Source organism: Eptatretus burgeri, chromosome 4 (assembly GCF_056783735.1).
Source record: "Eptatretus burgeri isolate ZD-2024b chromosome 4, Ebu_testis_v1, whole genome shotgun sequence".
Lineage (NCBI taxonomy): Eukaryota > Metazoa > Chordata > Myxini > Myxiniformes > Myxinidae > Eptatretus > Eptatretus burgeri.
Window position 1 is genome coordinate 8423027 of NC_140964.1, and position 25924 is coordinate 8448950.

Consider the following 25924-nt stretch of genomic DNA (forward strand, 5'->3'; position numbering starts at 1 on the left):
AAGGTTCTTAGGTTCTGCTCAACCCCCTGTTAAACTAACTCCGAGATTAATGTTTCTTCTCACAAAAGATGGAAGACAAGGTTCAACTGTGAGGGATGAATCAAAGTATATTGATAAACCATTGGATATGAAAAATAATGATGATAGAGTATATATTGATCTGCTGAACACTCTAAATTATAGGGTTAGTATTTCTAGTAAAAGTAGGAAAAATGAGAAGGAGAAACACATTATTCAGGCTTTAAGTATCCTTGGTTCAGGTATTAGTTTTCTTCCAAATGACCCATCGTAATTTGTTAATAGACTGTTATTGTTGTTAGGTTGTAAGAATGCTGGAAATAACAATTGTTTTAATGAAGCATCAGTCATTTTAGACCAGTTGATGAACATGAAAATAATTAATAAATCTCAATATAAAGACATTTTATCTCATATTAAATAAGATGAGAAGCACAATCCTGAGTTTTAATTTCACAACAAGTGACCACACATCTTCATTCCCATACCCACGACAACTTGACCCAACAAAAGAATGAGGCATCTTTATTGTCCATGGAAACTTATAATACCTTATTTAATATAACTGATAAAATGACAAGTTTAGTTATAATCCCGGAAGTGGATACAAAACGATAACAGTCTCACCCGGAGCATATGAGATTTCTCAAATATCTTCCGAAATTGCTCGTCTTATGAAAGAACAGGGTGATGAACCAAAAAATATTGTTATAGACATTCAAAAACATACTTCAAAATCAACGATTAAAGTTAAAAATAACTACAAGGTTGATTTCACAATTGATAATTCATTTAGAGAGTTATTGGGTTTCTCCTCAAAAAAGATTGAAACGAATGGGACGTTTTACAGTGATAATGTCATTCAAATATCCTCAGGAATAAATTCGGTGTTAATTCACTGTGATTTGATTGATGGTGCTTATAATGATGGAAAAAAAACAAATGCAATATTTTCATTCAGCGCATACTCAACCCCAATTGGTTATAAATTCAATATGGAACCCAAAAATTTGGTTTATCTCCCTGTGTCAGGAAAAACCATACACAGAGTAAATTTTAGGATAACCGACCAAGATCATCGTCTGATTTATTTTAATGGAGAAGTTATATCCATCAGAATTCACCTACGTGAAGTTTTCCAATAAATAAATACGATGGTTATTGTGAGGAAACACGAGTTGGGAAAATATAAAATAATTACAGGGGATGGGATGTTCCTTTCCCCATACTACAAGGGTGAAGGTATGTATCTTGGTCGAGGATACTATAAACCTAAGAGACAAAGGGGTGTTGGACATCAATTTAGAGGAGATGGGATAATTGATACTCTCATGGGTATTGGTTCAACTATTCTTAAACATAAAGATCTAATTGGTTCAACTGCTTCTGCTGTGGGAAATGTAGCAGGTGCTGTAAAGAGCATAAAAGATACCCAGAAGGAATCTCATAAATTACAAGCAATAAAAGAAATTAAGAAAGGCAAAACTCAGTTGTCCCCCCAAGAACGACAGAAAATAATTCGAATACTTGGATCAGGGTTTCAAAAGTTTTTACATCTTTTTTTTCCTAAATAAATACAAGTATGGAAGCAATTGATAGTATCTATGATTTGGATGATACTATTATTATCTCAAACTCCACTAAAAAAGAAGATTACTTCAAGGTAAATGCAATAACTGGAATACGAATGGTACAAAAAGTTTTGAAATAAATAATCAACAAACCTATTTGAATCTCTCCGAAAGTTTCTTGTTGTGTAAATTTAAATTCACTAAAGCTGGGAATAACACAAACACTACACTTGTAAATGATTTCTTCTGGAAAATGTTTGATAGTGTGCGTTTGTATATTGGAACACAAGAAGTTGAAGCGGTTGATTATGTCTCTGCTGTGTCTGAAATGATGAAATTTACACTCTATACATTCAGTGATAGAATGGGAAAGGGGTCTGTCGAAGGTTTTATTCCTGATATGTCAACGGGAACAAACACAGACCCTGGATATACTCAAAGGAAAGGAATGTATAATGATGATACAAAAGCAGTAAATAGTTTTACTGTGGCAGTTCCTCTTAAAGGTATATTTGGATTTTGTGATCATGATAAAGTTCTGTATGGTCTTAAAATTAGATTTCAACTACAAAGGAATGATAATGAAAATAGATTGCTTTTTGGTGTTGGTAATGCTTTTGGTGATCAGAATAAATTTGTAATTGAGGAAATGAGTTGGTATATCAGTGAATATACTCCTAATCTTAAAACAGAAGAGATGTTGAATAGAAGACTTTAACTCAAAGAAACCACTCAGTGTATCATACCTCAAAAGAAGATGTCAACACGTTAAACTCAACCAAACTACTTACACGTGGAATTTGGGTGTTCTGGAAGGAAAGCCACGATATCTATGGATCATTTTTAAAAAGCCAAATGGTGATACTGCGACTGATAAGAATAATGCATTGAGTGATAATGCTAAGGTGAAACAACTTCGCGTTTCTCTAGATGGAACATTTTATCCACGAGAAAGATTGGAAATTAACTGGGAAAAAAATGATTTTGCTGAAGCATACAAGTCTTACCAAAAGGTGTGTGAAAGTAATGGAAATAAAGAACCTATTTTGGATATGACAGCATTTAAAAGTTTGTATACAATCTATGCGTTTGACCTGAGCGCTCAAAAGGAAACTATAAAGTCTAATCGAGTGGATACTTCCCTATACATTGAAAGAGGAGAGAGTGAAGAAGTTGATACATATTGTTTGCTTTTGGAAGAAACAAAATTACAGTTTAATACAGATAATGGTGTGATGATTAGTCTCACATAATTTTTTGTTAAATAAATGAGTGGCAAAGTACCAACTGGGGTATATGTTAATCAAATCAATCTTCATAAACTATCATCTTGTGTTCAAAATCAAAAGCCTTGTACGATTAACGTTAATACAATTCAGAGAAAAGGAGCAGTAAGAATTGATGTTTTGCTCACAAGAGAACAGGTTAAAATCTTGAATGACACTAGCTCACTTAAAATTAAAATGACAAAACCAATGTTGAAAAAATATTCAATAAGAGAGACGAGTGGAGGATTTCTCCCATTTCTAATTCCTTTATTTGCTGGTTTAAGTGCGGTTGGAGCATTGATGGGTGGTATTTCAACAGCGGTGAAAACTGCCAACGAAAGGAAGGCTGAACTCCAGGCTCAAAAAGAATTGGAAAGACATAACAAAGAGTTGGAGAAACAAATTAGTGGAAGTGGTGTAATTGTAGATTTTGCTGAAAAACTTGAAGGTCTGCCTGATAAAGCGAGATTGTTAGTTGGAGATATGCTTTCTTCTGTAGCACAAGCAGGTGTAAAATTAACAAAAAGAGGTAATGGATTATATCTTTCTAATAAATAAATGAGCATTGATGAGTGGTTTAAAGAATTTGGAAAGAATACAACCTCAAATTTACAACTTGTCAAATATTGTAAGAAATTAAAAATTCATCATGTGGTTATTTGTATGAGAGATGAATTAACAAATGTGCCGAAACATACAAAGAATATTATTATGAACTTAGAAGATAATGGTGGGAACGGTTCTCATTGGGTTTGTATTTTTAATAGTCAAGACAAATATTATTTTGATAGTTTTGGTCTTCCACCACCTGTTGAAGTCATAAAATTCTTACAGAATGGTGTTTATCAAACATTTCAAGTCCAAGAATTAAATTCCAAGTGTTGTGGTCAATTATGTCTATATGTGTTATTTCAACTCAACAAAAATAAAAAATTTTATGATATTATTTTTAATCTAATACAAGTGACTTATGTTGGTAAAGATGGTTCTATCTTTGGTGTATCTCAAGAACTGGATATTGATTTATCAAATTATTACACAAAGGCACAGGCTGAATGACATAAATATAATATAACCAAAAATATTAACATGAAAAATGCTTATAAATTAAAAAATTATCCAAGCCCGACTGACGCGAATGACTTGGTGAGATTAAGCGATTTATCACAATATATATCCTTAAATAAAACGGCCGTGTATTCCAAAGATACAGAAGTGTTGATATTATCTCCAGGTCATACAGAATTCACAGTTCAAATTAAAATAAATTTTTATAAATAAGGGCGTATCGTTTGTGTGAGAATACAACAATGGGGGTATGATATGAATGATTTAGGGTATAATTGGTCATTTAAAATTAACCTCGAAGACCTGGAACAATTAAATCAGTCTCGTAAGGAAGAATATTATCCACTTGGTATCGAGAATGAGTTTTGTGGGGCCACGATTAGTAAACAACAAATAAAAGAATTTAATAAGGGTAAATATAATAATGGTTTTGCCCTTGTTTATATCATGAAAACAGAAAAAAACAGGATTATATAGAATAAGTAAGGAAATACAAAATTATTTAACTATGGGAAGATGGGGAGGTGTTTCGTGCCATAATATTATTCTAACATATATTTCTAATACATAAATGACAGCAAGAAGGCTTCAAGAAAATTATCATTTCTGTGTCCAAGCATACCTTCAAGAAAAGGGTATTCGGTATTTTAATAAATATGTTCTACAACATAAGAATGAGGTATTTTCGATAAAAGATTGGCATTATGCTGATGTTGATAAACCGACAACTTTAGATTTAATTAGAATGTTAAATAATGAAAAAATTATAAAGTTAAGAAAAGGTAAGGCTCTTTTAGAAATTCAAAAGAAATTTTATTGGTTTCCTGTTGTAAAAAAAATTATTTTGGATACAGGAATAACAAGAAATCCTGATGAATATATGTATGATATTCTATGGGGTGTAAGCGATTCAAGGATAATAAGGGATGAGGAAGGAGTTGAAGAAGAGAGGGAAGAGGAGGAAAAGGAGGAGAGGGAGAAGAGAGAGAAGGAGGAGAGGGAGAAAAAAGAGAAGAGAGAGAAGGAGAGGGAGGAGAGAGAGAAGGAGAGGGAGGAAAGAGCGAGACAAAATAAATATCAAAATATGGAAACCAGTGAGATTAAAAAAAGATTGGTGGTATTACAGAAAATAACTCAACCCACCGAGGAGGAAAACAAAGAATTGACAAATCTATTTGCAATACTTTCGACAAGAATATTGACATCGACAAGATATTCATTTTAATTCAAGTTTTTCATTTTTATTTTTTTTCTTAAATAAATGGAGGAGAGAGTGAAGGCATTTCTAAGGATTCTTTATGTTTTAAAAATTAAGATTCAAATGTGCATGTTGGAAACTAAAAAGGTTTTTGCACTCTGCAGGAATTTTTCACATAAATAAATGAGTTATTGTCTCAAATGTAAAAAGAAAACTAATACTAAAAATATTTCATATATTAAAAGTAAAAATAACAGGGTTATACAAAAAGGTATATGTTCGGTGTGTGGTTCAAAAAAAAATCAATTTATCTCCAAAAACAAACGAGGAGGAGATATACAAAAGTTGTTATCAGGAAGTAAATTTACAACTACTGGAATACCAGGGAAATTACATCTTCCAGGGTATTCTTTCTGTGGTCCAGGCACAAACTTGGATAAAAGATTAGATGAGGCAGACAATCCTAAATCATGGAGTAAACCCATCAATAGAGTTGATGAAGTGTGCATGAGACACGATATTGATTATGGGAATACCACAACGTTGGAAGAAAAGCATGAAGCCGATAGAGAAATGTTGTATAATTTGTCTCTGATACAAAATCCAACCTTGAGAGAAAAAGTTGATCGGTTCATCTTGAAGAAGATGATCAGTGCTAAATTGAAACTTGGACTTGGAAATTCAAAAAACTTTTAGGCTCTAATGATGTCATTAAGACTGAAGAGCAATTAGCTGATGAATTACATAAACCAATATTCACAAAGTTTCAGAGAAGGAAAGTTTATTCCAAGGAAGTAGATTATATATCTGGTCTGCTGATTTGATTGAACTCAATAATGATAAGGGGTTCGAGTATGCTTTTACCGTTATTGATTTGACGAGTAGATACGCATGGGTTGTACCATTAAAAAACAAAACAGGTAATACTCTTATGTTAGCCAACAACAGATAACAGAGGGTAGAGAGTTTTATTACAAGACATTTATGAATTTTCTAAAAAATAACTATTACATTATACAGTACCTTTAATGAAGGGAAGGCAGTTGTTGTTGAACGTTTTAATCGTACCTTAAAAGAGAGATTATATAAAAAATTCACACAACTCGGTTCACAACAATGGTCATCTTTTATTCAGGATATTGTGGATAAGTATAATGACACGGTTCACACGTCAACAAATATGAAACCATCAGAAACATTTACAAAATTAAAATATGAAAAAGAGATTAATGTCAGAAAACCTAAGTTCAAAGTTGGTGATATCATAAGAATATATAGGTGGAAATCTCATTTTGAAAAGGGTTATATTAAACGATGGACGAACGAACTTTTTTAAATTGTTGATGTAATAGATACGGTTCCTTGGACTTATAAGATATAGGATTTGGAAGGGGAAGAGATTTTAGGTTCATTTTATTTATTCACAGGAATTACAAAAGACAAAGATAAATTGAAATTTTTTTGACTCTGCCCCTTTTTGACTCTGCCCACACAAAACCAGGGGAGGGGAGGGGTGGGATGAGGGGGTGATGGGTCATTGGGGGAGTGCACCTACCCCCCCCCACCCCCTCCCTCCCTCTCCTTTATGTCTTGATCCTTTTTTTGAAATTCAAAATCAAGTAATTGTCAACAAAACAAATATAATTAATCAAAATTGAAAATATTAAATATTCATTTGCGAGAAGGTATAATCTTTCCCAGCAATCTTCTTCAGATGTCTTGTGATTTCGAAACTCAGACACCATATTCTGTTTTGAAACAAAAAGTGGATAATAATTAGGTTTTATAAAGATAATTACATGGTAATATGAGTAAGCCTGGTGTTGGTTCTAAGTTCAAGCCTCGTTGACCACTGAATTAACACACCAGGAGGCCGACTCAGTCTGTCATCCTTCCAAGGCCAATAAAATGAATTCCAGTGTACTGGTAAAACCGCGTCCAAACTAATGATGCAACCAACATAAGACGACATTCCAAAGAGAGAGTGATATTAATAAAAGAATAAATAAACAAATAACTAAATAATAATTCAGAAACATTTACCTCCAGAAAATCATGTGTTGTACCAGATTGCTTCAACAGCTGATGTTGTGTGATCGAGCTGAAAAAAAAAAAATAATGAGTCAAGGGTATAGATGGAGAGACAGACAGAGAGAGGTAGGTAGAAAGACAGACAGAGAGAGATACAAAGAGACAGACAGGGAGAGATAGAGAGAGACAAACAGACAGGGAAAGAGACACACACACACACACGTGTCTCACCATTGGTTTAATTCATTCGAGATCAGAGGCCGTGATAAGACTTCGTACCAGTCATTATAAATGTTTTTCAATTCTCTTCTAAAATCATTGACCTCTTCAATAAGAGCATTCATTTGATGCACCTCATCGTGATATGTAAACTCCACTTCTTCCAAGGACCTGCCAGGAAAAAATATATATTTTCGCATTATCACCATTTAATTTATAATCAATTGCTTCATCGTTCAAAGAGGAAACCATACACAAACTTACCAACTTTGTAGTGAGCTGTTATCTTCATCGGAAGAGAGTGAGTCCATGTCTCAGTTTTTTTTTACCATTGGTACAAGATGGCAAAAAGATCAGAGGCCGTGATAAGACGTCATGTCAGTCATTAAAAATGTTTTTCAATTCTCTTCTAAGATGATTGACCTCTTCAATAAGAGCATTAATTTCATGCACCTCGTCGTGATATGTAAACTGCTCTTCTTCCAAGGACTTGCTAAGAAAAAAAATATATATCAGAATTATCACGATTTAATTTATAATCAATTGCTTCATCGTTCAAAGAGGAACCTATACACAGGCTTACCAACTTTGTGTTGAGCTGTTTTGTTCGCGGAAGAAAGATCACTCATGTCTCAGTTGTAAAAATGAAAATCCCGTCTGGCAGAAACTTTGTCTGGCGAATCACTTAAAAGGCAACGATGAGGAGATTGCTTAATCATTGGGTGTGGCCACAGGAAATGACGCTTCGGGCGAGACAGCTTGGAAAATAACTGGGCGATATATTCTCAAATTGTATGAATCATTTTTAAAACATACTTAAAATACCCTAAAATGGTTTTGATTAAACATGTTTAAAAGCCTGTTCATGTTCTGAGATAAAATAGAAACACGAGGCCTTGTCTCAGAGAATAGTTCCTATTTTTTCACAGCATGACTGTCCAAAAACACTTCCTCATTCACACAGCACGGCCGTGTCAAAAATAACACTTCCTCATTTTCATGACACGAACTGAAAACATTTGAAACAAAACTTTTTTTATGGCGTGGTTTATGCACAAAAATGATTTGCAACTCGGGCGGTGGCCAGATGAGATCATTAAGAGAAGTTTATCATTTCGTATGCCTGGTGTTGGCTCAGTGGTTAGAGTGGCGGCTTGGGATCCGAGGGTCCTGAGTTCAAGCCTCGTTGCCCGCTGAATTAATTCACCAGGGGGTTGACTCAGCCTGCCATCCTTCCGAGGTCGGCAAAATGAGTACCAGCTTGCTGGGATGACCGAGTCATTCAAGTATCCTGCGTCAGAGTGGCGACCTGTCCAGGATTGTGCCCAATAGCCAAGGAGACTGCTTCGGCAGCACCAACGCTCTGTACAGAGTATGGTCCCAATGGACCTATCATTTCGTAATGGCACAAAAAGGGTATCTTAAAAAATATAAAGATTCAAATGTTTTGTTTTTCAATATTTTAGATGGGGATTATTGTGCAAAGAAAATTAAACTATTGAAGGAATTTGAGAATGAACAAATCTTTATAGGTTCAATGAGTGAGCTAAACAATATGCATCGGTTATTTGATAAAGAGTGTCCCGAGGCTTAGACGTTTCAGATATTTCTTTCGAATCACCTTTAACAAATCACATTACCACTTTAGTACTTGAACAAATCTTTATCTTATTGCATGGATTATTTGAAAAAAAAAAAGTGTCCCCAGGTTAAAAGGGGAGACAAATAAATATACCTTGGGATAAAAAGGGGGTTTATTTTTCGGGAAAAAAATATGAATCGCTGAAAATCCCCCATTCATTTACATGGGGAAAAGTGAGCCAGAACCAGTATATTCACCCTACATATATATATATATATATATATATATATATATATATATATATATATATATATATATATATATATATATATATATATATATATATATATATATATATATATATATATATATATATATATATATATACACATACATATATTGTGGGGATCTGGGTTCGAGTTTTGCCACAAGGGGGAAGTGTTTGAATTCCTCCCGAACACACGGTCTCGAGGCCACCGAGCACGGATAAGTCCGCGCTCCAACAGGTTGTTAAGTAACCACAAATGCCGATTAGTACTGCCAATCCTGGCAGGGTTTCACTACTTCGTGTGGTACCTTACCTGTGGATGGCCGCCTCAAGTGGGATCTCGTGCCCTCTATGCATACTTCCATGGAACTTACCATATCAGGTGCAGCCGAGCGGAGCTGCCAAGTACGCACAGGCTAACAAGAGCCAATCAGTAGGATAAACTTCCTGGCTGACACTGGATGCAGACTATGCTGGACCAACAGAGGAAAAGACGCGACAAATTGGGTACATCTTATAATATAAGCAATTTATTTAGAATGCGAGGGTGAGGAAAGGCATGTGGAGCAATAATGAAAGGTTTTAATACAAACAATATGTGTGGCAAAAGAAATGCAAGTGTTTACAAAAGAGGACACAGTGCAGATCACCAACGCAGTTTACGCCCACCTCATTCAACAAGGAGATTTAAAGGCAGATCAGAAAGTATGTAAAAGAGGATGCTATGGAACAATAGACCATTTGTTTTTAAACAAAACCATCCTCAAAAACTTCAAGCTCGAACAAACCAACTTGTTCTCGTCCTGGTGAGCCTCGTCCTGGTGGAGGTGTTGCTCTCTTCATCAAAGACTCTATTCCTCACTCTCCCTGCACTGCTCTCACTCCCCCACACCCCCAGGAATACCTCTGGCTTCGGCTTCCCCTCCACTCCCACCTCATGTTTATATGTGTACTGTACCGTCCACCGAACAGTGATGACTCCATCTACACCTCACTCTCCGAAAACATGGACCATCTTCTATCTTCTCATCCAAACTCTCTCTTCCTCTTATGTGGCGACTTCAATTGTCATCACGCCAGTTGGCTAGGTGTGGGTACCTCTCTCACCTGCCATGGGACATCAGCAAAAGCTTTCTGTGACTCATTGGGACTGACTCAATCGGTCAACTTCCCGACCCGGATCTCAACCAATGGTACTCCATCTCTTCTGGATCTGATTTTGACAAATTTCCCTGACAATATCTGCTGCTCTTCCTTCGCTCCAATTGGTTCTTCTGACCACGTCCTTGTTAAAGTGGACATCTCTCTGGCTGTTATCAGAGAACCACCTCACCGCCGTCGAGTCTGGCATTTCACTCAAGCCGACTGGCAGGGTCTCCGAGCAGCCATCAAACTTACAGACTGGTCTCCTATCACTACTTTCTCAAACATCAACTCATCCTGGGAATTCTTTCAAAGAAACTTGCTCTCCCTCATGCACAGATTTATCCCCTCTCGTGTTCAGTTGTCTTACCCTTCCTCCCGCCCTTGGTTTACTGAAGCTTGTGGCGAGGCAGTTGTCCTGAAACAACTTGCCTTTGCCTCATGGAAAGCAAACCCAACTGAGGGCAATCTCAGTTCTTTCCACAAAGCTCGGAACAAGTGTGTAGCTACCCTCAGGAGAGCCAGAAAACAACATCTTTCTCATCTCAAGTCTGAACTCTCAAACCTCTCTCCCTCCTCAAAATCCTGGTGGCGTTTAATCAAATCTGTTTCTGGTGTATGTTCCCCCTCCATCCCCTCCCTTACCTCAAATGGCCGCACTGCTGATTCCACACGTGATAAAGCTGAATGTCTAAACTCGGTGTTTGCAGCTAAATCTTGTGTCCCAAACCCATCACTATCTCTACCCACTTTACCCAGTCGCACCCAACTGTCCCTGGACTCTGCATCCTTTTCTCCTGACAAGGTGGAGAGCTTGCTTTCAAACCTCGAGTCAGATTCTGCAACCGGTCCAGACGGCATCAGCCCACGTGTCCTCAAAGCCTGCTCTTCTGCTCTTGCTCACCCTCTCTCTGTTCTATTCACCCTCTCATTTGCCCAACGTCATCTGCCATCTGCTTGGAAATCTGCTAACATCACTGCCCTGCATAAAAAAGGTGCAAAAACAGATCCCTGTAACTACAGACCAATCAGCCTTCTCCCAATCATCAGCAAGGTTATGGAATCCATCATCGCTTCAGACATGAAATCCTTCCTCTTCTCCAATGGCTTGATTTCCAATCATCAATTTGGTTTCAGACCAGGTCACTCTACCCTGGATATGCTGCTACTGCTCTCCCATCAATGGATGGAGGTCCTCAATGCCAGACAGGAAATCCGAGCCGTATCCCTGGACATATCACGTGCTTTTGACACAGTCTGGCACCCTGCACTACTCACCAAACTCTCTGCCCATGGTATTCAAGGCCATCTCCACTCATGGCTCGCAGACTTCCTCTCCTGTCGCAGTCAACGTGTGGCCCTAAATGGAGTTCTTTCATCCCCTCTTCCTGTGCAGGCTGGAGTTCCTCAAGGTAGCGTTCTGGGCCCTGTTCTTTTCTGGTTTTCATCAATGATCTCTCGGACTCTCTGGAAAATCCTCTATTTCTCTTTGCCGATGACTCCACCCTCTGCCGTACCATCTGTCATCCCTCAGACCGGCAAGCAGCAGCTTCTTCGCTCACTGCAGATCTGGATAAAATCACAAACTGGTCCAACACGTGGAACATGTCTTTCAATCCACACAAATCTCACACTCTCACTATGTCTCTTCGAAAGGACCGTTTACAAAACCCCCCCATCCACTTTCTCAACAATCCTCTGGAAGAAGTCTTTTCTTTCAAGCTTCTGGGTCTCACTATCTGCCATGACCTTTCCTGGGAAAGTCACATTTCCAACCTTGCCTCAAAAGCCAGTCGCCGACTGGGAATCCTCCGTCGTGCAAAGTCCTTCCTCGGCCCTCTTGAGCTCCTGACTACTTACAAAGCTTTTGTCCGTAGCCTGATGGAGTACTGCTCTCCCCTCTGGGCTGGTGCTCCTGCCTCCCACCTTTCTCGACTTCACGCTGTCGAAACCAAGGCATTTAAGATCATTGGCATCTCCCGCAATGAAGCTGAGTCTTTGGGCCTCTCACTCAATCACCGCAGGTTAGTCGGTGGTCTTTCTGTCTTCTACCGACTCCTCTCCAGCCTTGCCCCCCCTGCTCTCTCTGCAATTTGTCCCAACCACATTTCCACAGGGCGCTCAAGGTCCGCCAACAACCCCCTTCTGGTAAAACTACCAAAATCACGAATCACTGCTCATCTTCACTCTTTCATTCCTCTTTTTTCCCGCCTTTGGAATAAACTTCCTCACTCTATTCTTTCCCATTCTTCCCTCCAGGCTTTCAAAACAGGTGTTCACCACCACCTCTTATCTTCCCCCATCCAAATCCTCGATCTTTTCTACCCCCGATAATGCACCCAAGCCCACTTCCTTCAATTCTCCTGCTTTCCTTCCTGAAAGTCCCTGTAATGTCCATCTTCTCCTCGCCATGTTCCCCGTCCCATCCCCATCCCTCTCCCTTCCACAGTTGTGAGTTGTCCATCTTCTCTTCTCCATCTTCTCCTTCAACAAGCTGTGAGTTGTGTGTTAGCTCTCATACGAGCCTCGACCAAGGTATACAAAAAAAAAAAAAAAAAACCAACTTATCCACAGCCTGGATAGATTACAAAAAAGCCTTTGACAGTGCCCCACATTCATGGATTATAAAATGCATGCAAGTAAACAAAATTGACCCTCAGATCATTACATTGATTGAGAAAGCAATGACTTTCTGGAACACAACTCTGATACTACCTTACCTGGAAGGAAAGATTAAAATCCCAGGAGTAAAGATACGATGTGGTATTTTACAAGGTGACAGTCTTTCCCCCCTCCTGTTTTGTCTGACTCTGGATGCACTGAGTAATCTCATCAATGAACAAGGACATGGATACAGTCTGACATGCAAAAGAAAACGACCAAAGAAACAAGAAAGGTGACACACCTACTGCACATGGATGATATAAAACTCTCCGTACCAAATGATAAGAAATTGACAGATCAACTGAAACTAGTAAAGCAGTACTCGGAGGACATCCGAATGGAGTTTAGTCTTGACAAATGTGCGAAATGCACACTTGTACAAGGAAAAAAAAAAGAACAGTAAACATCTCAATCGGTGAAAGTACAACAATACACCAACTAGAAAATGAAGCATCCTACAAATACTTAGGAATAGAAGAAGGCCCCTGAGGTGCAACACAAACAAATGCACAAAATAGTCAACAAAGAGTACTACACAGAATAAGAGTAATTCTGAAGTCATCCCTCTCCCCAAAAAAACAAAACCAAAGCTGTAAATCAACTTGCAGTGTCGGTATTCCAATATAGCTGTGCAATTATATACTGGCCACAATTGGAGATCAACAATCTAGACACCAAAACAACGAAACTTCTAACTATTCACAAGTTATTCTACAAAAACCAATGCATACCGAGGTTATACTCACCAAGACGAGAAGGAGGCGCAGTTTGATGGAGCTCAACCAAGTGCACAGAACATCATGTGTCAGATTAGTGGAGTTGGTGAAGACCTTAACAGACTACCAGATGACATTTGTACACGACCAAGAAAACAACAGACCAGAAATGGGATGCATAATCCATTCAGCAACAAACTTCCAAAAACAAGTGAAAAGGATGGATACGACACAGGAAAACGAAACAGAAACAAACACAGCCCCAATGATTGCAAAGAAAAAAAAAAAAGGAAAACTACAAAAACAAATATCAGCAGATATACTCTGACAAATGGGAGAATGACAAAAGAGCAGGAAGATTTTTAAAAGAGCTTCACAGGATAGGGATTGACAAGGAAGGCTCATTGGAATGGCTAAGAAGAGGTAAAATTAGTTGGGATGGAGAACGAGTCATCATCAATGTCCAAGACCAAGGACATTACACTAATGTCTTTAAGAAAACTGTGGGATTGAGCCAATCGGACAAATGCAGGTTTTGTCGGGTACAAACAGAAAGTACCAGTCACCTCCTCTCGGGATGTAAAAAATCCATGGCGGAACAGCTGTACACAGAAAGACATGACAGTGTATCGAGTAATCCACTGACACATCTAAACATTTCAACATCCCCGTCCCAGAACAATCATGGAAACACAAACCAAATCTGATGTTTGAAAATGAACATATAATGCTTGCATATGACAGGATGATACCATCAAGTGTGGACATTGCAAACAAAGCATTGCATCTGGACATAGTGCTCAAACACAAAAAGGAAAAGTCAGCATTGCTGATCGAGGTTTCAGTTCCCAATGACTGGAATAAATGATACAGAAATCAGGAAAATGACCAAATACCAGGATCTGAAAAATGATGTCAAGAGGATGTGGAAATTGAAGAAAACTGAAATTGTACCAGTGATAATTGGAACTCCAGGAATGATAAAGAAAATCCTGAGTGAGTATTTAAAAGTCATTCCGGGGAATATCATGACAAACGAACTGCAAGTGGAGGCTGTCAGAGGTCCAATGAAGATTTTGAAGAGAGCCCTTGGAACGAGGCGATGAGAACAAAGTTTTTTTTTATATATATATATATATATATATATATATACATGCATACATACATATATATATATATATACATAAATTATACAGATATATATATATATATATACACACACACACACACACACACACACACACACACACACACACACACACACACACACACACACACACACACACACACACACACACACACACACACACACACACACACACATATATATACACACACAAGTTTCATCAAGCACAAAATGTAATATAGAATGAATGCATATTTTCTAATATAATTCTTTCAATTACAATGTTTCTCAGGCTTAGTAAATTTATTTAATGTACTACATTTGGACTTTATTTATTTGAATTGCTTCCAATCTTTTAATGCTTTCAATTTGAAAACCACTTCCACATTTTCCTTTTTGTTCTTATGAAGGACAATACACAATGAAAGAATTGGACCATTACCTATCTTCAGACTTTACCTTACCTATGTCTGGAACATGGGTTGTCCTCGAGAGGAAATTTTTTATCGTCCCAAGGTACATTTTAATTAAACCACTATGGGATAGCTCCCTTTCTTAATGGTTCCAAAACTTATGTCTCCCAGTGTAGGCCTCTGTCTTAGCCATCTGGGCAGCACCTTTTCTTGAGTCTCCTGAGGTTGAATTTAGCCATCTTGGCAAAACTCACTTCCCTTTTGAGGTGGTCCCTAATTCATGGCAAGAGGAGGCTATTTTCAAGTTTCAGATGAGTCCTTTCCTGATTTCAAGCATTTTGAATCAGATTTCAACATTAGTTCAACAAGTTTGCAAAGTTTTTTTTTTAATTTTTTTATTTTTTTTTTGTCTCATCAATTTTGTTTTTTCTCATCAATTTTGAATGCAATTTACATGGGGAATGGAAGCAGTATAAATACAGGTCATTTCATTTCAACCCTCAATTACATCAGCTTGGTCATGCATGCTATCGTCATCATACAAATCTTCCATTTCAATCTGGCAAAACCCTTCAAAGGTCTCCTCCATCATCTCTGTTGCCATTTCAATTTCTGCAGGCTCTGTAACCACCAAAGTTTCTGCAGGCTCTGCAACCACCAATTGGGTCACACCTCTCATCATAGATTTTTAAAATAATATTGACAAGCATTTCACAATCACAAAAATAGCAACGATTAACATCATTCCAGTAATACAAATTGTAGTATCTTTGCTCCCCATCTGCCAAACATTCCCTCGAACTAAGACCCAAATTCCCATCCTTTGTTATAGTCGGTATTTTGCACCCTCTGCCTTAATTTTGGCAGCTAGATTATCCATTTGCTCTGAGTTATCAGGGATCAACATTCAGACCCCACAACTTCACAAGTTCCTCTGTGCTGCCAGTAAAACATCAAGGGCATTACAATTCTGCATAACTACTGTTCGAATGGCAACCATTTCAGCATCATTGACAAGCAGTTCCAAAGCAGCTGCCATATCAATGAGTTCACAAGCTGCCTTCCAATCGCCATACAAAGAAAAGGTGATCATAACCAATCGTTTCAGTCATGGTAATGGCTCTTTTACTCCAGCTTGGGGTTTGAAATGAAGAATTGGTGAGCAAATACATATGAGATATCACATAGCTTAAATAACAAGAACCCGTCTAATTAATTGGAAGCCACGAATCATCTTTCTTAAATTAAAGTTAGGCCAAAACCGGTTATTAAAGTTTTGCCTCATACCGTTAGTTGTTTTCATAATTGCTGTCTGGTCTAGCTATTTTTCTTCAATGTCTTTATTATGGTTAGCATTGTTATCATGCTGATTTTCTCATTGCATCCATTTCATAAAATATCCACACCACTCATTCCATTTAAAAGATACTGCTCATCGTGGTATTCTACTCTTCGTTGAATGAGGTATGCAAGTACACACCTAACAATTATTTTATTCAAAGTCTTAGCATGTTTTAGAGAGGTAGCCAAGTAATTGTTAATTCCATCGATCTCACCTGGATGTGAATGTGCCTTTACACTTTCTACTAAATCCCTTTTACTTCTATTCTCATGTCGTAGCTCTGCTTTATATCTTTGTCTGTGATTAATAACTTGTGAGTAGGTGTGGTTGTTTGAAAACACTCTCTTGATGAATATACAAGCAAGAATTAGCACAAGCATCATTTGTTAGTCTGACCAACCATGGGAGCACTCCCATCTTTACCCTCACAACATCTCCAATTAACTTTCATCATTCCATTTTTCATCTCTTTATTTTGTGTCGAACGTGTACATGGATGCAAATCCAGCAACCACTTTTGTTATTAACTCCCGGCATATTGTAGTGAGATGGCTATCTGCTCTGATAATTCACCCCAAACCCACCTCCTTCAGTCCAATGTGTAGTAACTCCACGCAAGCCATCTGGATGCAAGTGTGCTCTCTTCTGTGCAACTAATTGTCTTTTACATCGACACTTATGTGAGCATAGGTGTCTATTTTAAAATTATAGCACAATTTTCCCATAGTAAAATTTTCTCCCTGTCCTGTAAGCATTGAAATCGAGCTGCAAGGCCACGGGACGACAGCCAAAAAGAAGTAAAGTCACAACAACCATAAAACATCAGTCATTGTTCTTCATTGGAGTTTCCTTTGTTGCCTTGAGCTTTCTTGCACTGGGAGGGGTGGATCCATGCTGTTCGGCCTTTCACCGCTGTGTGGGAGGCCAGCAAAAACTGGTGAAGTCCCATCCACCCTGTCTGGAGGGCCCCCCCCTCCAGTTTGTGGGATTTTATCAAAACAAAGTCTTCAGCCTGGAAACCACAGCAATCAGCAACAGCCAGCTCTGGCAATACCTGCCTCACCTATACTAGGAACAAAAGCTTTGACAATATGGTTTAAAACAACACAAAATGCAAACATGGTATCATCCATCCCCTCCATAGTTAATGAAGCTGAAAATGGAAATCTCACTGGCCTTAAAGCTACAGGTAATGCATCTGGCCATTTTATACCTGTCTGTCTGCAAAAGTTTTTACACAGTTCTTTCACCACTTGACCTGTAAACTGAGTCCTATTATCACTTGAGAGTTTGCAAGGTATGCCAAATCTGCATATGAAGTCTCCCATTAACACTTTAGCAACTGTGCCAGCACCTGCCTGTCCACATGGGTATGCCTCAACCAATCTAGAAAACATATCAACCACAATGAGGATGAACTCATACCCACAACATTTTGGCATCTGCACAAAATCAATTTGAATATGTACAACTAGTATTGAGATACCATTCAGGCATTATAAAATTCATTCCTTTGTCAAAACAAACAAATGGACTATTTGGAGACCCTATATCCAGCAGGGGGCGAGACTGGAGCACACAATCAGGTATCCACTGCCCACAGTATTGCGGATATGCTCTCTGGGGATAGAAGTTGAGTATCTCCCGTCAGAATATGTCCCAGATATTTAACCTCCTGCTGGCAAAATTGCAATTTGGTTTTCAAAGTCTTTGTGTTCTTTCTCTGCCAATACTGCTAACAATGTTAGCGTGTCCTGTTCATACTCCTCCTTTGAAGGTGAACATTTCTTTTTAGATAAATGATGAGGAGGATTTGAGGTACGTATATTCAAAAGCTCGACGTACTCTTTCGGTTTAAAGTTGCTGAAAAGCAGAGTGAGCACAAACGCAAACGAACACTTTAAAGCGGGACAAGACGGCATAATGAATCATTTATTGACGCGCACGGGAGCGATCCACAGAATGCAACACAGAATGCAGTCGACGAATCTCTCTCCCTAAATACTCGAGACCTTATAGACTTAAACAAACAATGGTGCAATAAGCCATTTTTGCAAAACAAGATGAGGAACTGCTTGTGATTTGTTCTTTACAAAAGTGGGGAGGGATGAACTCGGCAAAATTCATCCAATAGAAAAAAAACAGTTAAAACATCTTTCTTCAGGTCTCAGAGAAGAAATTTAACCAATGATGAAAGACAAAGCTGCTTGTGGGAAGATAACGGTCTGGGAGCAGCTACTCTGTCTCTTTCCCAAGCCAGTCACTGTGACAAGAAAAACTGGTGTTTACAGGAGCTAAAATATAACTTTAAGGATAAAGTATACCAGAACATAAAAGCTTATTTAATCATGTAACTAAATAGTTCTAATCAATTCAATTAATACACATATAAATGGAACAGAAATGTAACAAAGAAAATGAATATTCCCATCAGGATCCTCTTAGTTAGAGCATATTAGTTTCATCAATATTGTGATACGAGCAGAATGTCTTCATTTTATCAGACCGGTTACAACTTAAAATGTTTCAATGAGAGCTCCAAAATGCTGCAAGAGCAAAACCACCCTCACACTATGATACCAGAAAACGTTTCAAACAGTTGCATAGAAAAAAGGATGTGAACAACTCCCCAGACACGTCCCCACACTCCAACCAGCTGCTTCAATGAGCCATAATCTTATTTCGATACAAGTTCAAATTAAAATCCTCAAATGTCAAATAATGCAGCTGCAGTGTTTGAGTTTTACAAAGCCCTACATTCTGTTGCGAAAGAGAAGTTTCAGGGAGTGGCAAGGTGGGGAGGAGACATCATCTTGCAAGCCATGTATTTGCAAGGTAAGACGCAGCTTGTGTAAAGCAATTCTTTAAACACATGCATAAAATCAAGCGTTCACAGAATGCAGGTTATAACAACTTATTACTAAAGAGTAATATATATATATATATATATATATATATATATATATATATATATATATATTGTTGTGGTTACCAAATTCGCAAACCACCATTCAGGTCCCTTAGGTGAGGTATCTCGGCAAGTATATGTGTAGTTAGGCCCAAACCCGTTGTCTAGTGGGAATACATGTCATTTATGCGAGCTGCGACTCTTCAGGATAGCCGTTTTTCTTTTACTATCTTAATTTTGGACCAACCGCCATGATTACCACCACAACCACAACATCAACCACCAACCACAACGCCGCTTCACCACAACCGCCACAACCTTCACGTCACACCTCGCAACCGTAGCATTGCCACCGTTCTTGCCCCGCTGTGGGTACCGGTGTTGGACTCGTGCAGAGCGCGCGTCGAACAGCGTGTACAAAATCACGGATTTTGTGCTTCAAAAACGGATCAAAAACGACACACGCCCACTTTTTGCCGTCCAATCGGTGAGCGAGGGGCGATTTGGCCCCGCCTCCAGGACGATCGATATATGCAAATTTGTGGATCAAAAAGCCTTCACGCCCACTTTTTCTCGAGCCAATGGGGAGCGAGGTGAAAGGTCAAAGGGAGGGGGTCAAAGGCGAAGCTACGGGGGGATAAAAGGACCGTGTTTGTCAGTCAGAGCGGTGTGGAAGTCTGGAGCCCGAAGCCTGCAGTAGCTGGAGAAGCTGGAGAGAGTCCAAAGAAGAGTCCAACGGGAGAGTCCAAAGAAGAGTCCAACGGGAGAGTCCAAAGAAGAGTCCAGAGTCGGAGAGTCCAGAGGCGGAGAGGCGGCAGCGGCGAAGGCAGACGAGGGGGTGCTCGCGTCGGTGCCGGGAGCTGCACGCCCGAGGGAGGCCGGCAGCGCGACCTGGCCGAGGTGGAGACGCACACCAGGGATAATAAAGATCCTCTATACCCCGAGCATCAGCAACCCCCTCCTGTTTCCCCCCGCGCTGAGATAGTGCGACCAAGGGGGCCCCTTTCCCACCCCCTGCCAGACACTGTCCGCGAGGCCCGCGGAGTGAGGCGCCATCGCCGCTCCGCGTCTCATCACCAGACGGGTAGGCGCGACCTGGTCTCGGCCTCAGGCCCGCCTCATTCTTGGGGGTATTCTTTTCCTTGGTTTTGGGTATGTGTTGTCGGCGCCGTCTGTGAAGTAGAATTGTATAAGTGTTGCCGTGTGCTCGGTAGTCGGTATTAGCTCTGCATTGTTTTCGCTTTTATATTTGCTTTTTGTGTAAATGGAATTGTGTTTTCTTTTTTTTGTGTGCTTTTGGTGGAATTGAATATGTGTGCTTCCCGTGTGCCGCGAATAAATGTGCTTTATTATTGAACTGTTCTCCCGCTTCGCTTCGTCTTTTTCTCCCATTGAATCCTCATCTTGCTTCACGTAAAGGGTTGGTAGTGGGCTGAATACGCCCGATAATTAATCGAACCGTCGAGGTCGACGATAACACCGCTCGGTTATTCTGATAGTACGGAACGGGTCGCTTAAGTGGCCCGTGTCCGAAGTCGACCTGCGGCGAGGTGCGATCGCCCGGTCTACCCTCCGCGTGGGTACTTAGGTAGGTCGAATTTGGCGAGCAACCCTATCCCACGCGGGGGCTGATTGGCTCGATCGCGGTGAGACCGAAAGGTCCACCTGTGACTGGTTCCCGGCGTTAGTCCGAGAGGGTCACGACTGGATTGTCCGTCCGGTGGGCGACGTGCCGCGATTCGAGTTACGTGGCCGTCAGCACGCCGGCGGGCGCGAAATCCGCAACAATATATATATATATATATATATATATATATATATATATATATATATATATATATATATATATATATATATATATATATATATATATATACACACACACACACACACACACACACACACACACACACACACACACACACACACACACACACACACACACACACACACACACACACACACACACACGTTTCATGGGGTGCAAAGTGTGATATAGAATGAATATATATATTTTGCAACGGAATTCTTTCAATTACATTTCAAGTCAATTTAGTCAATATACTGCATTTGAACTGTTTACAATCTTTTTAATGCTTTTGATTTGACAACCACTTCCCCGCTTGGGTTATTCAGATATCAACATGGATACTTAATTGTGAGGATTTAAACATTGTCCATGACAATCAACATGGATATAGTTTGGATATTATCCCCCGTTGGACTTCGTCCGAAATGGAGGCTTTCATGGATTTGGTCTCGATTTTCGTGTCCGTGCATGCGTGTCAGCAACCATATCTGGGACATGTACGGACCGATTTTATTCGTATTTGACACAAAGCCAACGCATGATGGTACACATATGCACACCATTTTGTTTTGTGATGTGATCAAAGATGGCCGACTGGTAGACTGGCGGCCATTTTAGTTGTAAATAAATATGGGCTGTAGCCTTTTAACTTTGTGCAGGAAAATTACTAAAACAATGAGGGCAATGATATCTTGTGTCTTTTTATCCGAGTTGGTTTTTGTACCTTGTTTTTTTTTCTGATTCAGCCACTCCAGTGTGGCTTTGGCTTTGTGCTTCGGATCATTGTCCTGATGAAATGTGAATCTCTGACCCAGTTTCAGATTCATGGCCAACTCAAGCAGGTTTTCATCAAAGATCGTCCTGTACTTTTCACCGTCCATTGTCCCTTCTATCCTGTCAACCAACAGTTTGTTCCGTCCAACAGTTTGGGAAACCAATAATGCGAGTGTGTTGTTGACCTGTGGACGTAAAGGGTGGCCGTTTACAGCTGTGAATGAGTGCTTTAAAGCAGGACGCATCAGGATCAATAAATTTTTCTTTTAAAAATATCTGTGCTTAGAAATTGGCCACAAAAGGTAGGTTGCTAAATGATAAAATGCTTGTCACGCAGGCTTCTCAGAAAACATTCTCATTCCACCTTTAACAGATTCAGTGAGATTACGATGCTATTGTGCTGCAACTACCAATGTGAAACAATAATAAACCATTGTGATCAGCACGAACTGCTGTGACTGTATTTTCTTGCTTTGCAGGATAAAGGGTTGGTGGGTGACACATCACTACATCTCTACTTTTCTCACAGGGGTCATGCTCACCTGGTGAGATCATTCTGTCTATACTGCCTCAGTCCATAATAATATCCTTTGGTTTATAATTTTGTAGTTTAACAATTTTCTTGATAAACTGAATTATAGCAGTGAAATAAATGCCTTTTTGTCCCAATTACCCGTTGCATGGTTTGCCGGTACTGATGACGGAGAGCAACATTTTCATTTGAAAACTTTCTAAAGCTAACGAAGGCGCAGGAACATCCATTCGTGGAAAACTTCAATTTAGAAGATAGCTTTTACCAATTAAAGGTTGGCAAGGGTATGGTAACCAGCGCATGAAGCAAAGCGCAAAGTGTGTTATGTGTTAACCCTTCAGCGCAAAGATCATTGGGACTTGAGTTTGAGCCGCTGTCGTGCCATTGAAATTCGAACTCCTGTTGTGCCGTTGAAATAACACCAGGTGGGTTGACTCACCCTGTCAGCCTTGAGGCCAGCAAAATGAGTACTGGCTTACTGGTAATGGGGGCACTGCATCAGTGGCACAGATGCGCTTCCAAAAATGAGGCAACTAGAAGCCGCAGCACATCTGCATAATATGAAACAAGTTGTATGCTCTTGTTGACTTTTGATTGTGAGGTTCAGACGTTGTCCTTTATGTGTATCCAGGCCTGATAGCATCATGTACCAGAAGTTTCGCCTCCAGTACTTGGATTTCTGTATCTACCTAAGTGAGTCTACACTCCAGTTCTATTACATCATTTCTGAAGTTTATGTAGAAACCGTTTTTGTTGATTGCTTTGAACTAATACTCATTACTCAAAATAATATAAATTGTAGGAAGATTCATATTGTAACAATAACTCAGTTCAAAATGTTACTTTTGAAAAATAATCAGTTTCGAATTCCTGAATAAATTGACTCGTGGGTACTCCCGTCACCCTGTTCATGACTTTATCTGCCACACAATGCATTACACTCGTCCATTACGCGAGGAGATTTTTCAATAGCTCATTGGAGTCAGGACAGGTAGCGCAGGATTGGAGAGGAGCAAATGTAACACCATTATTTAAGAAAGGATCCAGAGAAGAATTGGGAAACTTGCAGGAGCACCAGCCCAGACGGGGAGAGCAGTACTCCATCAGACTGCAGATGAAAGCTTTGTAAGTCGTTAGAAGCACAGGTGTACCAAGGAGGGACTCTGCACAACGTAGGATGCCCAGTCGGTGGACTGGCTTTGGAGGACAACTTGGAGATGTGACTTTCTCAGGAAAGATCGTGGCAGATAGTGAGGCCCAAATGCTTGAATGAAAGAACTTCTTCAAGGGGATTGTTGAGAATAGATAGTCCTAAAGTGGAGTGTAGAGAGGTCTGTAAATGTAAATCCCGAGGTTTATCTGAACTGTGCCTGGCCTAGCATCTGGCTTTTCCACTTGTTCCACATTCCACTCACCCCGCCCACTCCGTCATGCTCCATTGTTCACTGCACCGTGACCCCAAGAATGCGCAGCCAGAGTACCGAGCTGAGAATCGTGCCTAATGTGTGGGATGTCCAGCCCTTTATAATCCCCTGGTGGGGGTGGGGGTGGTGCTTGAGAGCAGATCAGGCAGAGCAATGGATGTTTTCCAGCGTCCTTCGTGGTGTGCGGACTATTACGATGTTGTTCGGTCCACCCATGCGATGGTTCGGCAGCGGAAATTGCCTCAGTCACTCCACACTCAGTCACGCAATCCATATCCGAGATTAACATGGCGGTGCACATTTGGTTGCACGTCTCGGCCGTGAACGTGTGCGGAACACTCAATGGAGGCCATAAATGAGCAGAACGCTGGGGCTACCCACACAGCATTGAACGGAGCCTCGCACACATTTATGCCTCAAGTTACATGCCAGAGCGTCCAAATCCGAGTATCCGCACTGCTTCATTGGGCTCCACCATCTCATGTTGGTCCAGAGGGCAGTGGTGAACGTCAGTGGTAACAGTGGTTGAGCAATGGCAGCGGTGGTATAGTGTAGCGGTTGCAGTGTATTGATTTGTGATGGAGACAGCCGGCCATTCACCCTGGCTGTTAATAGCGAAGGTAACCGAGCTTGGGTTGTGGTCTGATAGTGTGGTGATTTTTACAAAGGTGTTGTGGTGGTGTTTGAAATGCTGCAACGTTGGGGTTCGAGTCTGGTGAAGTCTGAGGTATAACATCTGTTGGATAATGGCGCATGATTTGAAGCAGATGTTGCGTGCATATGCAAATTACTTGCCCCTGTTACTGTAGTCTGTGGTGTGCATGCAAGCATGCGTGAACGACGGTCGTGTGTCGCAAAGCAAAACTAGATGGTATTCATGGAATACTTACCTTGCATAGTCTTGAGAAGGACTTGGTGCAAGAGAACTCTTCTGTTTTTTTAAGGTAGATTTATTTTCTTTGATCCAATATGGCTGCCAGACTAGTGACCGATGATGTCACTTTTATCAAACTATATTAACTATGGATAGTTGATGAATTAGTTAAAGTTTTGCATTGATCAGTTAGGCGGTTTAAGAGAAGATTTTCTAAGATTTTTGCTAAATCCAATATGGCTTCCACATTGTACTTGTCGAATTATGACGTCACAATGAAGGCATTAATGACATCACCATGAATGTATCTTATTTCCCATGGGGAGTACATTACAATGAGCCGCGTTTCAATTTTTTATGAGGAGTGGTTTCAGAGATGTCGGTGGGCAAAATGCACAGACACTGTTTGTACGTACATAGTGTCTGCATTTTGTTATTCTCTTTTAAATTTGTTTTTCCTGCAACCGCTTGTTGGATGTTTTACTCGTGCGGAATGTTTTAATGATAATTATGATGTCATAGGTCACGTGGTGTGGCATCCGTGTTGGAAAAAAACCCCAAAAACTTTAGACTTCTGCATCTCTGAAACCGTTTCATGGAAAAAAAAATAAAACTTGGCACATGTCAAGTTCGAGATATATTTTGGCTTTCCATGCGGTCTGGCATCCCACCTTACTCTCCAAACTTGCTGCCGATGGCATACAAGGCCGAATGCACGCTCGACTTCCTGACGTCCTCAATTCTCCTTGCCAACATGTGGCTCTCAAAGGAATCATTTCATCTCCTCTTCCTGTTAATAGTGGAATATCGCAAGGCTAGTTTTTTTCTGTGCCCAGTCCTATTCCTAATTGTCGTCAATGATCTCTCTGGAAAATCCCCTTTATCTATTCGCTGATAACTCCACCCTCTGCCGTGACATCCCTCATCCTTCAGATACTGTAGGCAGGCAGCACCCTCTTACCTGTGTTCAGACTT

The 25924-nt window shown here is 39.8% G+C and overlaps 1 protein-coding gene across 5 annotated transcripts in view; it reads left to right on the top strand.

The window, feature by feature from the left end:
- LOC147027430 (transmembrane protein 120A-like) overlaps positions 1–25924 on the top strand; it is a 148398-nt gene that overhangs the window by 86718 nt on the left and 35756 nt on the right. For all 5 annotated transcript variants that reach the window (XM_085876845.1, XM_085876847.1, XM_085876849.1 and 2 more), the window contains 2 exons: positions 22599–22664; positions 23283–23344. In XM_085876845.1, coding sequence (XP_085732971.1) covers positions 22599–22664; positions 23283–23344 — 128 coding nt within the window. The remainder of the gene's footprint in view (positions 1–22598; positions 22665–23282; positions 23345–25924) is intronic.